Source organism: Pezoporus flaviventris, unplaced genomic scaffold (genome assembly GCF_033815535.1).
Source record: "Pezoporus flaviventris isolate CSIRO_AGI_PZ_B2104156 unplaced genomic scaffold, CSIRO_AGI_Pfla_v1 ptg000045l, whole genome shotgun sequence".
NCBI lineage: Eukaryota > Metazoa > Chordata > Aves > Psittaciformes > Psittacidae > Pezoporus > Pezoporus flaviventris.
The window spans coordinates 24,246,243-24,264,098 of NW_026892593.1; the positions used below are offsets into that span (position 1 = coordinate 24,246,243).

The 17,856-nt window shown below is 43.2% G+C and overlaps 2 protein-coding genes across 3 annotated transcripts in view; one reads left to right on the plus strand and one right to left on the minus strand.

Moving 5' to 3' along the window:
* The window catches only part of ZNF277 (zinc finger protein 277), a 52,833-nt gene extending 39,138 nt beyond the window's left edge, over positions 1 to 13,695 (minus strand). The window contains exon 1 of one of the 2 annotated variants that reach the window (XM_061467705.1): positions 13,638 to 13,695. In XM_061467705.1, the coding sequence (XP_061323689.1) occupies positions 13,638 to 13,680 (43 nt within the window). In that variant the 5' untranslated portion in view covers positions 13,681 to 13,695. Of the gene's footprint in view, positions 1 to 13,127; positions 13,254 to 13,637 lie in introns of those variants that run through there. The other variant, XM_061467704.1, reaches the window with a different exon arrangement.
* Positions 13,696 to 13,970: 275 nt separating this feature from the next.
* DOCK4 (dedicator of cytokinesis 4) overlaps positions 13,971 to 17,856 on the plus strand; it is a 242,056-nt gene continuing 238,170 nt past the window's right edge. Inside the window, exon 1 of the mRNA XM_061467701.1 lies at positions 13,971 to 14,097. Within this exon, the coding sequence (XP_061323685.1) occupies positions 14,061 to 14,097 (37 nt within the window). The 5' untranslated portion in view covers positions 13,971 to 14,060. The remainder of the gene's footprint in view (positions 14,098 to 17,856) is intronic.

Consider the following 17,856-nt stretch of genomic DNA (forward strand, 5'->3'; position numbering starts at 1 on the left):
TTAGTGTAACTAAATACAGGGTTTGATATCTTGGTCGCAAACATGAAATGATACTTATCTACTACAGAATGAATTTTTGAATAATTTTACTGCACTACTTAGAGCTACTCTGATTTCTTATAACTGTTGTGACAGAAAATTAGTACTATTTCTTGTCTACAGAACATCTAAAAAATGAAAAGGTAGTATTGCAGGAGCATCTGTGTCATACTCAAAATACAAAGTCAATTCCTACTTTTAGCCGAACTAGGGAAACATATCTTACCCTAAGTACTAAATGAATCTATGTTGATTCATTTTTCCCCACCTTCCCTGTTCAAAAGTTGGAATTAAAAATGCACAGCAACATTAATTCCTATGAGTGACAACCCATGTGATCATTAGGAGCAGAACTTCCACTTTACTGTTTCATTAAACAATGAAGGCTGTAGTCTGGACTCCACTTAACAGCGGTATTTTCTTTCCTTTAGCAATGTCTTGAAAATACCTCCCAAGTCCTAACACATCCACTCACACCTACTTTTGCCAGTTAATAAATTCTTACCAATTCCTTTGGGGTGCCTTAAGATTTGCTCATGTTGCTTCCCTCAGCTATGGGTGCTGCTCTGGGCTCGCAGGACAGCTCATGTCTATTCCATAGAAGTGGCACTGTGACTGGTAAGCAGTTTTTCATTGCTACCATGGTCAAAACATGTTCTTGAGTTTCAGCACACCAGTCTTCCACACCTGTGGCTATACCTTTCTAACCCCACTCTGCCCACTCCTCCACAATGCCCTTAGCAGAGCCTTCCTCTTCTGAATACCTTCAGCACTCAGCTCTCCTCATGAGTGTGACAGGGGAATCAGACACCAAGCTCAGTTTAATTCCTTAAGCAATTTTCCATAAAACTTAATTCTTAATTACTTCCACCCCTCCCTCTGCTCCCTGCCCACTACCCAACCCCCCTGCAGTAGACACATTGCACACAGGAGTTACATCACCAGCCATCTCCCTCTCAACTTTCTCCCCATAAGAACACTTGTTTACCTTTGTCACACAGCCTCCCCAAAGCTTTTCCTTTCCTGAATTTTAGCTTTGGATGCAGTTTTTCCTGCAACTGCTGTGGTTAGTTCTACAAACATTTACTTGTACAAACACTTCATACTTACATGAAAAATCTTATTCAGTTCAGAGAGCTATTCGACTTCTTATTCACCCCAATGTATTTTCAAGATGAGAACTGTAGATCATGAATACAAGGAGGCTGTCTTAAAGAACATCTATAAAGAACTGCACTGGTCTACACTTTCCTTTTTTAATAGAAAAGCAATAAAGCAAATCAAGATGACTCTGAAGGGGTACTCACTGTTTTTCCCTGACGTTTTGTCTGTACTTAACGTTTAATTTTAAAAACTGAAATTTATGAGTCACTTAGGCTTGTATGAATTATTATACTGATCTCCAGATAATAGGGCACTTCAATAAAAAAGATATTTTTAAAGTAAACAATACTGACCTTTTCTTGTTTAGTGGGGTAAGATGACATGATAGACATGGAGAGCTGAGATCCACATTATGTACTAAAAACAGGGACTAAAGGAGCAGTGGCTAAAACTTACACTGTTATCTGGAAAGATCAACAAGGTAATTATGTCGCCTGAAAGAAGAGGTAGAAAATACCCAACACAATAAGTTGAAATGGAAGGACAAAAGTGATTACCTTGGTTCTTTCTTTGTACTTATCACCCAAATCTAGTAAAAAAATAGTACCTTTTTCCTGTTTGCCTTACTATTTAATACAAAGGCATATCAAAGGCATCATAATAATGCATAAACAACCAACTGAGGTATAAAGACTGAGTTTCTGCTATTTTCAGATGAAAACGAAATTCCTCCCCCTCCCCCCCCCAAAAAAAAAAAAGTAGTATAAATTCGTGCCAAGCTGGTAAGACTGACATGCAAAAACTTTTACACATACGCACTGGAAGATGCCACAAGTAAAGACGTGTACGTCAATTCAGTACCTGCCTATGTTGTTACCACTGCCACTGTTCTGCTGGCTCCTCTGCAAACATTAGTAAGCTAGAAATAGGCACATCTTAGCTCCATTTACTGTGACCTTAGCTCTTCCACAAAGAATGGATCTTAACGACGTGTTTAATAAGGATAGAATACTTTTAGTTACAATATATCTTTGCGGTGCCTTTAACAACTACTGTACTAAGCCTAGCAACTTTTATGCCGGCATTACAGTTAATTAGTTTACTTCTTGTTAGCATTATTTAGCAGAGATCAATAATTCTTTATTACAAGGATTTTTCTTATCTTTTCTCTCCTCACCTGTCCTTTTCCTCTAATAGGATTCAATTTCCAAGCACGTTTATCCTCTTGATGTTAAAAGGATTGCCTAGTCGTTTTTTTTTAAATGATTGCTTTACATTCTGTAGCTAAAGGAAAGGCTGTGTGATTTGCCTTTAAAACCTTAAAGGCCTGCTTTAGCCATTCTTAAGAGACACCTCCATGTCATTATGATAGGAATTTTTACCATGTTCCTGACTAAAACGTTGTGTCCCAGGGTTTATAACTCTTTTCCACTGGTAAACTCTCCTTGAAAAAGGCAACCATTTGAGAAAAACAACTAAAAATAGCGGACATTGTAATTTTAAATGTCACCTTTTTTTTTTTTCCAGACTTGTATAAATTAGAACTAACCTCAGAGTGCATCCTGATGTATTTTGGTTTTATACTGAAAGAACAGGTATTCTGACCAAGCTTCCTGATACTCAGAAAGCCTCCAAGACTGAATTGTTTAACTGAATTTTATACTTAATGAAGAATCGGCAGAAGGAAGAGGCCCTGTGGTGTCAGCAGCTCTGTGGTCTGTTGCTGCTTTCTCAGTGAACTGGTGCTTTTCCAGATGGAGAGTAGCAAAATAAGTTGTTTCTACTTTCAGAATCAAACCTCCATAAACTGGTATTCAAACTAGAAAAACAATGGCTGAAAAGGAAAGTTCATTTTAGCGTGCAGTGATGTGGATCAACTTAGTTCAGCCTAATTGATATCTTAGTTCAGGAAAACAAAGCATTGACTGTATTTCAAATAATCCACTATTTATAGTATTTATAAATAGATTTTTGAAAATTAGTTTCAGAGGAAAGCATTTTCAAGTCAGAGCTTAAACACTAACGTCTTAAGAGATCAAAGGCACATCTCACAGCAGGCTTTTTCTATGAGCATATTCTGACTTTGTACCAGAGCTTAAAATAAATATTTTTGTGATACTGGACTTAATTTCTCTTGTCCTTCAAACTTCATTAAACATATAACACAAATCTTGACTTTCTAAGTATAATATTCACTTACTAACTCATACTGCTAACGTAGCTCATGAACATGGATGGTAAAATAATTGAAGTTAACTTCCTCAAGAAACAGAATTAGAATGTTAGAATTAGTGGTACAGGTTGTTTATGTTTTTCAAGCAACATTTTGCTAACTGTATAAATACATGCAGACTCCTGAACATTAAATTAGTACAGTAACAACACAGGCTGCATGTTTTCATCCCATACAAGACAAAATCAAATTAAAACCTCAAGCAGGATGTTTTCGGTTACATACCAGTCTTCAGAGAAAAAGCTCTGTCTCATTTATTCATGCATTACTGAGTCATAATAAAATTCAGTGCTGGCATACTGGTCAAGACAAATGATAGAAAAATGCTGCGATGACAGCACTATCACTTATTACTGCATGCATTTGTTTCACTGCCATTCCGGTTTTCATATTCTGAGTCTTGTGTACTCCCACTGTAGAACTGCCAGGGCCGACCTGGGGCACACGCTACATATGGACTTGGGCAGTGGTCCTGCATCTCAGGATGCTGTGTCATGCTTCCCTGTGCTACCCACCAGCCCTGTCCCTCTTCTTGCATCTCAGCACATCTCTGACCCACACAGGAGTCCTGCCACCACCAATCATCCTCCAGCTGCTTTGCACATTGGCTGGGTTCAGAGAGCAGTTTTGGTGCACGAGAACCAGATTCTTCCAGAGTTCAGATACTTACAAAACACATCCAAACCCTTAGGAGAGACATCTGAGTCTAAAACAAGGGGCACTGCTTCAGACAGCTTTGAAACACCTGCACATTCAAGCTGTTTGGTGTGGGAAGACTGACTACATGTAATCCAAAGCAAAAATGTCAAACCACATACTATACAGTTGCAGGGACTGTGGCACCAATTGTCTTTACCTACTGTGCCTTACTACATATTCATATGGACAGAGCCATGCCATACCATACCAGCCTGTGAAGTTGAAACAGATGGCATATCCAGTTATAAAGCTTCTATACCAGAGGGATAAAAAGGATGGTTTTAATCTGCTGCCACTACACAGTGCAAGAAGCAGAAGTAGCTACTCCTTGGGGGTGGAGCTACAGATGACAAATGGGAGGATGACATCTCAATGAGCAGGAATCACGTAGAAGCAGCTGGGTCATTTCACACTGGTCACTGTCTGTCAGTCATAAAAATCAGAGAAAAATATACAGAATTGGAAAAAAAAAACATCGGAAATAGTGAAAACACAAGTTAAAAAAAAAAAATAAAGAGGAAAGTTGAAGAAACCCAGTTGAAATAAATCACTAAGAACAGACAGGTCTGTCTGGGAGTTTTGGACCACTGAAGCCACTGCCGAAAGAAATATCTACAACAATTTCTCATTTATAGGTGTACTATAGCAAGAATTAGGAGAGAGTAGCAAACAAGCAGTGAATATGGAATTACCAGCTGGGAAACCAGGCCTTGATATCAATGATCAGACATCAGACTTACAACTGTATTATTCCCTATAGTGCCAACATATTAAAAGTTGACACTTAGTATTGTACACTGATGATCTAAAATCCTTTATAATCAGAGAACAAACTCAAGCGAAACACAACAGCCTTTTCATTTACTTCATAATTACAACTTGACTGCTGTAAAATGTAGCATCTTTTGAAAAATCAATAAAGACTCCAGCTGAGCACTCCTGGTTCCATACCATAACCAAAGTTTCAAACACGGTACTATTTCTGTACGAAATAATTTGAGCACTTCACATTTGTACATCAAAAAATGTTATTTCTTGTACTACAGGGCACAAATCTACTGCTCTTTGAAGTGGGGCTGGAACAGAGCAGCTCCCTAACATAAACCTGTACTGCATAAACATCCACACACATTACATTTGTACCCTTCTATCTGGCATATTCTTACTGAGGAAAACTGCTCGTGCACCCCCAACTTACCTAAGCCTACTGCTTAGCAGTTTGGCTTCATTTAAAAATTTGCACATAATATCACAAGCTAAGCAGTAGTTTCAGTTTTGATATATGGCTTTAATGGTACTGACCAATTCATCATTTAATTCAACAATTATCAGGTCACTGGACCTTATTTTTTCTGGGTGACTGAAGACAACTACTGTGCAAAGAACCTGCATGCACACATATGCATGCCCCTGACTCCAGTGGGACACCAGTCAGGATGATGTGCCCAGCGTTTCACAAGCACAAGTTTTGTGGTTTAAAGTTGCACAAACCTTACCCCATTTCTTCTCTCCCAGGTCTTCAATGCCATGGTCTTTCCTACATTGTGCGGGGCTTTTATTGATGCAATATTTAAAGCCATTCTGAAAGCTGCATAGAAAGACATTCAAACGCTTTCAGGCTTTTCTCCTGGCTTCAGCCCACTGGGAGCTCATGGATAAGGATGTGAAGCAGAAGCCTCAGGGAGAGTCTGGGAGCAGTTGTAGTTTTAGGATGCAGATGCTCACACAAGGATGAAGAGTTCTAGCAGAATTTGCAAGATAGGACCTGATGGAAAGAAGCCCACAGGGCTGGGAAGGGTTATGAAAGCTGTTTGGACAGACAAGAATTTCACCTATACTGAAGTTAAAATACTTAACACTTTTAATTTCATTGTATTTCAGCCCTTTTTCCCCTTTCCCTGTTCACTTTTATTATAACAAGACCCTGTCTTAAACCCTGCATCCCTTCGAGTCTCAAAGGGAGAAGCCTGTCATCTATTTATAGGACACGCACACCTTGCGGCAGGCATCACTGGCAACAAGGATTTACAACTTCCACAAAACCAGTACTCCCCTGTAAAAAGAAAATAAAACAGTGAACAAGGTGTTTCAATAGGTGTAACAAACTATCCTGGCGTCTGTGTTACACTTTGAACATTTAAAACACTAGTAATACCTCCCTAGTCCACACCTCTACCTCTAAACAAAGCAGGTCTACATCTATTATTTATTCAGGTAATTCTTACCCGCTTCGAATAAGATTCAGGCATTTCTTAATACTGAGACAGTTTAAAGGTCTTCATCAATCTGTGGACTGATGAGCCACCAACCACTGTTGCTCTACTACAGGTAACAGAAGGCCTGAGCAGAGATTTCAAACAACTTAAAGGCTTTAACATGCAAACAAGTTATCATGTTTAAGCTGTGTACATGCTCACCAGGGCATGTGAAGCAGCTTACTTCTCAAAGAGCTCGAGATAGTATATAGAACAGCTGACGCTTGATGGTTTGTTCATGTATCAAAGCCTTTACCTGCTACTGAGTGGGAGAGAATTGGCTTAGATTACTGGAATTAAGATTACTGGAATTAAATACAGCTGTATGTCCACTAGTAGGCAGTTAAAGACATTAGATCTAACAAGGATAAAGGCCATCCATCTTTGCTTTTATAAGCTACCAAAGTTTTCTAAATTCAGAGAAAACTAAATAACAAGCCTTTATTATTAAAAAAAAAACCAAAAGTAATAATAATAATAAAGTAAGAGCCTTTACTTTTATTATTTTGGAGAATATAATATATCCTACACGTTGTGCTAACGGGAATTACATACTCATGCCAAGGTGTGGGGATGCCCCTTTGTCTTCAGATCAAATACACTGCACATATGTAACACAATTATTTGTCAGACTATGGAAGGATCGCAGGCAGATCAGATCTATATTACCAAGCAATACAATATATTACATATTAATCCATAACTACCATGCAGTTACTCAATTTCACTTGCATATTGTATATTCACTTGTATATTCCCCCATTATAATTTTTTAAAGAAATGTGCTATGAAGGCTAAAAGCACTAAAATCTTGGTGTAACAGTTTGTCATGGTTTAAGCCCAGCCAGCAACCCAGAACCACAGAGCTGCTTGCTCACTTCCCCTTCTTTTTCCCCCCAACTCCCGGAGGGATGGAGAGGAGAATAGAAAGAATATAACTCCCACGCATTGAGATAAGAACAGTCCAGCAACTAAGGTATAACGCAAACCACTGCTGCTACCACCAATAATAATAATGATAAGGGAAGTAACAAGGGAAGAGAATACAACCGCTCACCACCCACTGATTGATACCCACCCCGACCCAAGCAGTGATCTAGCCCTTCTTGGTTACTGCCCCCAGTTTAAATATTGGGTATGACATGCTGTGGTATGGAATACCTCTTTGGCTAGTTTGGGTCAGGTATCCTGTCTTTGCTTCCTCCAGGCTTCCCCATCTCCCTGGCAGAGCATGAGACTCACAAAGTCCTTGGTCAGCGTAAATGTTACTGAGCAGCAACTAAAACCATGGGTGTTATCAGCACTGTTCCCAGGCTGAAAATAAAAAAAACAGGACTGCACCAGCTACTAAGGACAAAAATGACTGCTACTGCTAAACCCAGGACACAGTTACATTAAAAGATTTTGTCTTTTCAAACACAGAAACACATAAAAGGTGATTTTACCAATAACTTAGTAATTCCCAGTCCTCCACAAGATCCATATGCTTAATTAGATAACTGCTTAAAGTGACTATGAGATTGTATTTTTAATTAAAAATCGCAACAAATGCTCTTAAAACATTTTAAAATAATACTGTTTTAGGAGACTCATTCTTGTAATCATACTAAAATAATTGTGTCACACTTACAGAATTAATTAGTGAACCTGCCCTCCAGGTGCAATTGCTAGTTGTTTAGTTCACAATGATTAACCTGTGGCAAACCAAGATCCTTTTTAGAGCTTATAATGCCTGCTGGTAGAGGGAATCCACTCTCCAAAAATCTCTGGTATGGTAGAAGCTCAGATCTTGAAATCCTCCACTGAACACCTACATTTAACCCAACACACAGAACACCAGTTGTACGCTGGATGCACTGTGGGGAGAGAACTACGGATACAACCATGCGTATGAACATTTGGAACTGGCCAGGGTTTTAAAGAAAGGGTACTGAGTAGGATACCAGCCTCAAACCATCTAACAGAAACTAGCAGATAGAGGTAGGCTGACAGAGGCCGATGTCTGAAGAACTCTGATGAATGAACAAAGAAGTTGCAGCTGTATGCTTGGGGCAATGGCTGCTCTATCACCTTGCTGGGGTTTTCACCTATGGCATCATCAGACAGCCACTCCCTGTTCATAGCCACACACGCTGTATGAAGATGCAGGAGATAGCCCACAGCAACCTGCTCACTCAGGGCTCATCTGAATAGGAGGTGTAGTGTAAGGGTGCATGGGGTGGGAGGGCATCTGGTTCATTGTTTGGTTAAGGACTATTCAGTATATATATATATATTAAAAAAGTAACAAGGGAAGTGGTAGATAACACATAAGCAAACATTAATGAGCAGGTGATAACAGAGACAGTAACTCATCTTTGGTCAGTACAGGAACTAATGCCATTAAAGGAACTACTGAGGCACAGCCTTACACAGGTTCAACCTCAACACTGGCACTGATAAGAAAGGGGAAATGTGATTATCACATGTATTATCATATATTTGGGGCTGTTTGTGGAACTGCGTGAAACTTGCTATGGTATATCAGAAGGGGCTTGCGGAATTATATTTATCTTTTGGGAAATTTAGAGGAGGGGCCTCCTGACGATATTATTGCAGTGACAGCTTCCTTCATGTTTGCTGCTACAAGCTATGTTAGAGGGTGTGGTGGTACAGAACACCTGAGATAAAGCTCATGCTGCACCATTGTAGCCCTGCTGAAGAAGCAGTTCAAGGGTTGTCCTGTCAGTGATATGGTGAAAGGGAATGATACACAGGTATTAAGAGGTGGAAAAGCATTAAAGAAAGAAAATAATAAAAAAAAACCACAAACCACCTCCAACAGAATAAGTATGGAGAAGAGGCGAAAACAGGATCCAGAAGCAGCCTGTGGATAGCAGCTCTTGAGAAACATGGCAACAGAACAGGAGAGGTGGGACCAAAGGAAGAGCTGTAGAGAGCAGAGGCTGGTGGTTCTTGAGGGAAAGGGACAGGACAAAGGGAATACCTGAGCTGGGTGAGAGGGAGAGCAGGAGCAGGAGGGGCTGAAGTAATGTTGGGAGTAACTAGCTGAGGAATTATCAGAGCATCAGAGGGAACTTCTAAGAGGCAGATGACAGGTAAGGAACAGAGACAAGAAATGAAAAGCAGGCTCCAAGCACATGAGAGGACAGTGTGAAAAGCTGGAAGAGCCATGAAGAACAGAAGAGAAAAGCCAGATCAAGCCCTTTTTTTTGCTGATTCACAAGCAAATGGGGCAAATCACAAAGAAGTCTATGAAGACAGTTAACTGGAAGCTAAAATGCCCACCAAATCCTCAGGCTGGCAGAGGCTGGAGCTGCAGAGGGGATACCCTGAGGGCACAGTGATGAGACAGCAAGCCCACCTTCTGGCAGCCAAAACCAAACAGGGCAGAAAGGGTGCTAAGATACACAGGAAAATGACTGGGCCCCAGTCTCAGGTTTAGCTAAAATGAGGAACTACTGGGCATGACATGAGAAACAGCTGAACTTAACAGAGTGAGAAGCATAAAAACCTTGCCAAGGGCACAATGAGGAAGGGCTGGGTTTCAGGTATTTGGGAGGGGCAGTATGTAAGAGGCAGCTGGGCTTCAAAAAGGCCGGGGGGGGGGGTGGTGGTATGGTGTTGGGTCCTCTGGGGGAGTGAAATCTTGCAAGACACACAGGACTGAGGTATCACTGATACTGTGTGAGGCTGAGATGGCTCAGGTGAGAGCACTGGAAATACCAGGTTTGGTTATGCATCAGGTAGCAAACATCAAGCTGGAACAGTCAGTGAGTAGGAGATCCTCACCTGGAAAGACTCAGTATCTGACCCAGTGGCTGGACAGGGGGCCCAAGGTTCAGGCATGGATGTTAAACAGACTTGGAACCCATGCTGGTATTCAAGCGGCCTGAGAACATGCTTGTGAATCTGAAGAGGATTACATCCTTTGACTTGGACAGAGAAACCTCTCAGGTCTGAGAGGACATGGGAATGACTTTCAACAACAAGGAAAGAGGAACCCCTGGATCCCAGAGTCCACTGAGTTGAGTGGCTCTCACAACACCCTCAGCAGAGAGAACTTAAGAGCTGGGCTAAAGATGCAATGCTTATAGTATCAGGAACAAAACAACTTTCACTAAAATGTCTTCTAGGTAGCAATGAAAAAAGGTAGACTTATGCAAGACCAGTCAAACTTTAGTTTTCCACAGTAAACTGAATTCCCTTAAAAATGGGACACGAGGGAGATGTGGAAGGAATAAGAACAACATGCTGTGCTCTGGCATGGTACACTCCAGCAGCATGGTATTAAAAAGCATTTGAGCACATAAAGACCCGGAGTAGGAAATCGTAACTGCCAGACTGCAGATGAAACTATGAAAGACACACTTCCAGAAGAAACCTCATTTTAAAACACACTGGCAGATGCTGTAAGAAATGTTGATAAGTAGCATAATTAAACTGAACAAATTGTACTGTGGGCAGTGATATGTTTATTAAAAGCCACTTGGTGAAGGGTGCTGGAGGGAACTAACTAGAAAGTAACACAGTCCTGGACTAGAATACAAAAGCACAGGCTTTCCTGCTTTTTCCTTTCTAATAAATAGAAAACAGCAAGACAGGAAAAAACGCTATGCTATTTTCTGATATCCAGTCTCCAAAGAAGTGACATACCTTCTCAGCGGCACATGCAAGTACAAGATGCTGCCAGAGTGACTACTTTTGTAGAATTGAAACCTCTGAAAGAGTAAAGATTTTGCTCAGAGACAGGGAAATGGTAAATATCAGGGTGAGGTATTTCTTTGCCCACAGACAATGCGATTTATGGTATAAGATCTGTGTACTCTAAGCAACTGGGTGCTAAATTAATAATTTTGAAAAGGCTATTTCAGAGATTGGGTATTCTTTGTTCAAGGGAAGAAGAAGGACAGGCTCCGTGCCTAATACAAACATGCTGAAGTCAGTCACCGTTAACATGACAGACAGCAGCTAAAAGGTGGTGGCACAGTTTCAAGACTCCCAGCCAGCGCGTTGGCAGTCTTGTCTTATGGAGACAGGGATAGCCTGGTACATGGATGTCTACAGGCTGAGGTGGAAGTGAGTTTAGCCTGGCACCTATTATTTTGATTTTCAGTAGTGACTTTTACACATTTTGTCACCCTAGAGACTCTAAAGGATCTGTCAGAGGATGCTGTCCTGGGTTCAGCAGTAGTAGTCATTTTTCGCCTTCTTAGTAGCTGGTGCAGTGCTGTGTTTTTGACTTTCAGCCTGGGAACAGCGCTGATGACACTGATGTTTTTAGTTGCTGCTCAGTAGTGTTTACTCTGACCAAGGACTTTGTGAGTCTCATGCTCTGCCAGGGAGGAGGGGAAGCCTGGAGGAAGCAGAGACAGAACACCTGACCCGAACTAGCCAAAGAGGTATTCCATACCACAGCACGTCATACCCAGTATATAAACTGGGGCAGTAACCCAGAAGGGCTAGATCATTGCTTGGGTCGGGCTGGGTGGTGAGCGGTTGTATTCTCTTCCCTTGTCACTTCCCTTACCATTATTATTATTGGTGGCAGCAGCAGTGATTTGTGTTATACCTTAGTTACTGGACTGTTCTTATCTCAATGGCTGGGAGTTATATTCTTTCTATTCTCCTCCCCATCCCTCTGGAGCGGGGTGAGGGAAGGGGGGGAGTGAAAGAGAGACTGCATGGTTCTGATTTATGGCCGTGTTTAAACCAGAACAGATGAAAAGTGAGTTTGGGAGCAAAGTTCACCAGTCCTTTCAATGAGTGCTTGAGCTCATTGATAGGAAAACTGCCCAAGCCTCTGAATTCCAATGAAAAAAACTTTTTTTAGTACTTGTGCTAGTGTCTGTAATAGAGTGACCTGGAAAACCCTCAGGGTAACCTCAGCATCTCTCATACTCCACAGACCTATATACTGTTTCACACAGACTTGCACAGACTGAAGTGCACGTCCTTTACAACAGCTGAGCGGCACAGCTTTGCTGCTGGGTGTAGTTACACCAGTGTGGAAGCACTCTAGACAGGTCTGCCTTTTTCAGGTAGGAGATGCTCATGTCAAAACACTGCAACACATAACTAAAGTAAATGTATTGCTTTAACTACTAGAATAAAGTGATATTATTTTTATGAACAGAAGCAAGGTAGTACTATAGAAACAACAAAAAGGTCACTTAAAGGATCACTTACTACCAAAGTTTGACAGCTAGAAGGATAAACACAGAGTAAGTGCACTCTAACTCTAGGTTTGAAACTGCTTCTTTGCATATGACTTCTTTCCATTGTGCCCTTCGCACTATCAGTGACTTAAAAAGTCAACATACTTTGACAGTAGAGGCTAAAAGCCAACTGAACTGAAAAAACCCAAACCCTCCTTTCTTAAATGTAAAAACATTAAAGTATTTTTATGTTCAGCTGAAACTGAGTCATCCCACAAAATTTCTGGTTACCAGTTCAGAGTAATGACTTGATTGTAGAACACTTTCTTAAAACCAGACTTGCTCATCTTAGAGACAACCTATGCCTGGTGAGGCCTGCATAGCATCATCCTATCACTGTGTTTTCCCACTTCTTTCCATCTCTGTCTTCCCACAGTTGTAACCAGAGCTCTTGCTCTTGCCTCTTGTTTCTCTCATGTGCCCGTGTTTCTCTCATGAGGATCAGTTCAGCCTGAGGATTTCTTGCAGTCCACCTATGGTGAGCTCGCCCTAAGCTGCTTCTAGAAGGGCACAGACACACAGACCTCTCAACGAGGATGGAAACCTTGCTGCGCTTGCTGCTTACGATGCCTGACTTACTCCCGGCTGTCACCCCCATAGTCCATTTGTGCTCCTCACTGTACACCACTTGCTTTTCTCCATCTTTGTGCATGTGTGTGCCGAGGCATGGATTTCTGTACAAGTCAAAAAGTCACCCAAACTACCATCCAGTGTCCCACTTCCCTCGCACACTGCCGCACTGCCGACACCTGCTCCCTCTTCAGCACGACTTGCCGTTGAAACCTGTCCCCACAGCTTCATGCGCCCAGGCTTTGCTAAGAGAAGGAATAGCTCCCGCAGGACCATGAGAACAACTTGTAACGGCCACGTAGGTGGGGACGGGGATGTCCCTGGCTCCCCCCACTCCGACGGGTCATCGGCGGGGCCCGCACCTCATCACGCGGGGCCTGGACGGCTCCCGGCTGTATCACAAGTGTCCGCCGCACCCCACTCCCGGTTCCCCGCCGCGTCGACCCCGTCCCACCGCCCGAGCCGGGGCCGCAGAGCCACCGGGAGGAGGGGAGCGGGGAGTCCCGGCCGCGCACTCACCTCCCCGCCCCAGGGTCCGTCCGGCCCCGCAGGACGCAGCCATGCTGCTGCCGCTCCCCCCGCCCCGGCGTGGGACGGCCTCCGGGAGCAGAGCTCCGCCCTGCCCCGCCCGGCAGAAAGCGCGGGGCCAGCCGGGGCTCGTAGTCTCTCCCCGGCCGCGGGGGACGAGGGGCGCGGCCGCGCCGAGGCGCTACGTTCTCCGGCGTGCAGCGGGACCGGGCTTATAAGTGGCTGGCGGCGAGCGTGCCTCAGCTAGTTAGTCCGCCAGCCAGCCGGGGCGAGCAATGCTTTCGCCGCCGGGGCCGGGCAGCTGCGGCTAAAGCGGCAGCGGAGGCAGCGGGCGCGCTCCCGGCACCGCCGCTCCCAGCGTAGGGGCTTCTGCCGCCGCCGCCGCCGCCGGGCGGGCGGGAGGCTGCCGCAAGCATGTGGATACCCACGGAGCACGAGAAGTACGGCGTGGGTGAGTGCGGGCAGCGAGCGGGGCAGCGCGGGGGACGGCGGTGCCGGCAGGGAGCGCATCCCGTGGAGGAGCGGGCTCCCGCACCTCCCGCCCGAGCGGAGGCAGCGTCCCGCCCGTGCCAGCGGTGTCGGAAGTCCCGGCGGGACGGCAGGGGAGCGGCCCTTTGCACAGCAGAGCCACAAAGAGCGGCCGCTGCCCGCGGATGGGGCTGGTCCCAGTGCCCCAGCTCTGAGGCGGGCGCTGCGTGGAAAGGCTGGTGTTCCAAGGGGAACAAAGCAGCCTTGGCAGATACCGCTGCCGGCGGGGAACCGGTCACCGTCGGTGGCAGCGGCAGCCGGGGGTGAAGCGGGAGCGGGGCCACGGGCATTGTTCGCGTGTAGAGGGTTTGTCGCTGCTTCAGTGGAAACGGGACAAAGTGTCGCTTGTGGGAGCCGCGCTTCCTTGCCTATTTGTTGAACTCTGCGGAGCTGAGAAGCTCCAAGCTTTGACTTACGGAGTGGTAGGAGAGAGTCACTGTGATTTTGATTTATTAACTGTTTTGACACCGCCGATGAAAATCGTCAGCGCTCGGTGAGCGGCGGTGGCTCGTCCCGGACAATAGCCCTCTCTTAACACAAACGCAGCTGAACTGTTACACAGACCTGCTAGCGTAGTAAGCGGCTTTCTCTGCGTTGACGTCGCATTTGAACGCGGCGTGGTGTCTGTCGCGGAAAAAGCCGGAGGAGCCGGAGCCCTCCTTTGTGTTGGGTGTGTGTGTTGGGGTGTGCGTGTGTCAGCGCTGGAGCAGTGCCGCCCCGTCCCATTTGGAGTTGAGCCCAGGTGTTGCTGTCCCCCGAACGTTAAATTACACAGATCATCAGTGGGATTTATTTTCCTGATTTATTTGCCAGGCCACAGCTGGGTTACGAGATATTGATTAGTCCTGCCACCCGCCTTCCTTTGCTAGGGTGGGCAGAGGCTCAAAAAATCACTCTGAGACTCCCTGGAATGGCATGCTTGGATAGTTACAGCCAAATATTTCACGCTGCAGCCCACCTATCAGTCTATTTGTTGTTTCTTTTTTATGTTTGTTACTATAATTTATTATTATTATTGAGCGTAGTATGCTGTTTGACAATTGAAGCATTTTTCTGCCTAATTTATGAGCTAAAAATCACTATGAAGCGTTTTTTTCTAACACTGAAAACGAGCAGCCAAACGCTGTTCCCCTTATGTGACTAACTCCCCCCGGTCACTAAACAATTAAGTGATATTCCTTAAATAAGATTTTCTATGTTCAGTAAATCCTCTCGGGTACTTGCACATGGCTCACTGTCCAGCTCTTACTCACTTACCAAGGCTGTTGTCACTGAAACATCATGCCTGCTAAAGAGATACAGTTACAATTTCTCAATAGTGAGCTTTGACTCAATCAGAAAATGCAGCTCACTACAAAGATCCTCTTTATTTGTGTAAATATAATATAGTCACAAGAAGATGCTTATTCTTACTTAAATTCATTCCGTGGTTTTCTGTGATTTGGCTTCTAAAAGGCTATTCAAGTTAGTAACAAAAAAACCCCACTGTTTAATTTGGGTCCTCTGTACCCCTTTCGGTGGGGGTGACTGCTTTGTTTTATGACCATTGCAAAAGGTTGAAATACTGACCTAATGTAATCTAATTTTTCACTAGGACTGTACTTTATGCTGTATGCTCCCTAACCTGTATGAGACCTGTCTGCAAAATCTTCACACCCAATTATTGTATAAGCTATTGTGCTCTAGAGCAGTGATAGGGGAGGCAAGGAGAAAGAGTTGTATATTGCTGTATAGCTCTTTAAAATTCATGTAGAATGAATTTCACAGATCAAACTTGCATTTAGCACCACAGACCTGCTTATATATGTATTTTTTTTTTAATGATGGGATTATTGTGTTTCCAAATAGTTTTATTTTTTAATACTAATGTATTTATCTACCCTGGTAAAATGGATACGTTATAAAACCCCTTTGAGACTCCTGATTAGTTGTACCAAGCATATGTATCCTTTGTATAAAGAGCGCAGGGCTTGCATCAACATCAGACCTCATCTGCATTTTCAATCTGAATTTTGCAGCACATGCTGTGTGCTGCACATTTCTACTGTGACATGCCAAAATGGATGAATAACCAGGCAACAGCCACCTGGTTGCACTGAAGGGTTGCTGGTAACCGGGTGGCTGTTGCTCACTTGCACAGCCTGACTGATACCCTCTTTGAGGAGTAGTTATTATGAATAACAAGCTTCTCTTCAAATTTTTAAACTTCTTCCTGCTAGCCAGTGATGATATTTGATTGCTTTTTTGCTGAGCAGGTTGCTTTACCCTGAGTTCATTTACTACTAGACAGACATACTGCCAGTTCATTTCCTAGTAGGTATGCATCCTACTTGTGATGAAGAACATTATTATGCTTTATATGGGACACCCTTTGTACTGCAGTTATGTGTTCTTATTTCTAAGGCTATAGGTTTTGTCAGTTGTATGTTATCCCTCAGGATGCTAAAGGTGAAATACCCATCAGAGTATTTCTGGTTCTGATAAAGTTCGCTTAGTCTGGGTTTTGATACATCTATTTCCAGAACAGAAGGTTAAGCTTCTGTATTTCACTTTGAAATACCGTATGTTTTGAATCGCACCTTTAGCTGTTGTGTCAAACTAGTGATGGAATTGCACAAAGTGGTCAGTTATATGGAGTGTTTAGCACAAAGTATGCTGATGTAGGGGTAAGGAAGGTAAGATATTTCTTTTTGCTGTTAATAGTATCTTAATATGGTAGACTTCAAATGGAATAGGCTTACATAAATGCTGTGTGCTTTGCTGTGTGAATTCAGAACCTAACAGAACAACATTGTTTAGAACAATAACCAAACCCTTTGTTCAGATGAGTCATTTAAGACTGCATATCTGTGGACACTCTGCAGGTGGCAAATAGGTAAGTGTAGATTTCAAAGGTTGGTGCAAACTGCAAGCTTGTAGCTGTAATAAATAAATAAATCACAGGACTACATAAATATCTCCTAGCTATTGTTTGGAGTTAAGATACAAGTTCTGTTTGATAGTCTGTATACACAGGATCAGTTTTTCTTATTGTCCCACCAGATCTGCATGCTGCTGTATCATTTGATTTCTTTGATTTACCTGAATCTGTAAGAATGAGGTTAACACTTTTTGGAATGTAGGTGGCTCTTCTACTGAGCACAAAGCTTCTCAGTGTTTCTTGGGAAGGCTTTTTTTTTTTTTTTTTTTGTTTTACTAGGATGGAAAGATTAAGAAGAATAATTAAAAACAGTTGCTGAATGCATCATCTAATTTATAAGCAGAACGGTATTGCAGATCCTGAAGTTGTTCTGTACAGTGAAACATACCAGTTTAACTCGGACAAGTTTAAATACTGCTTGGTATTTTCAGTGTGGTGAAGCCATAAATATGCCTTCCCAAGGGGGTGTGTGAAGTGTAGCCATCTCGTACAGCACATGACTTTGTGTGGTAAGCTGAAGTTTACAGGAGGAAAAAGATGGGGGTGAATTTGCTGATCACAGGAGCAGAATTGATTTGCACATAGACAAAAGCCAAATCAATTGCTTTGTGCCCTGCTCTGAGTTGCAGCCAGACTAGTCTTGCTAGCAGTCCTGTTGAAAAATAGCTGAGACATCTTTACCTTCATTTTGCAATCACTATTTTGACTGCAAGTTAACTTTGCTGTGAATGTGCTTAGTTGGTTTAGCTCAACAGCATCTCT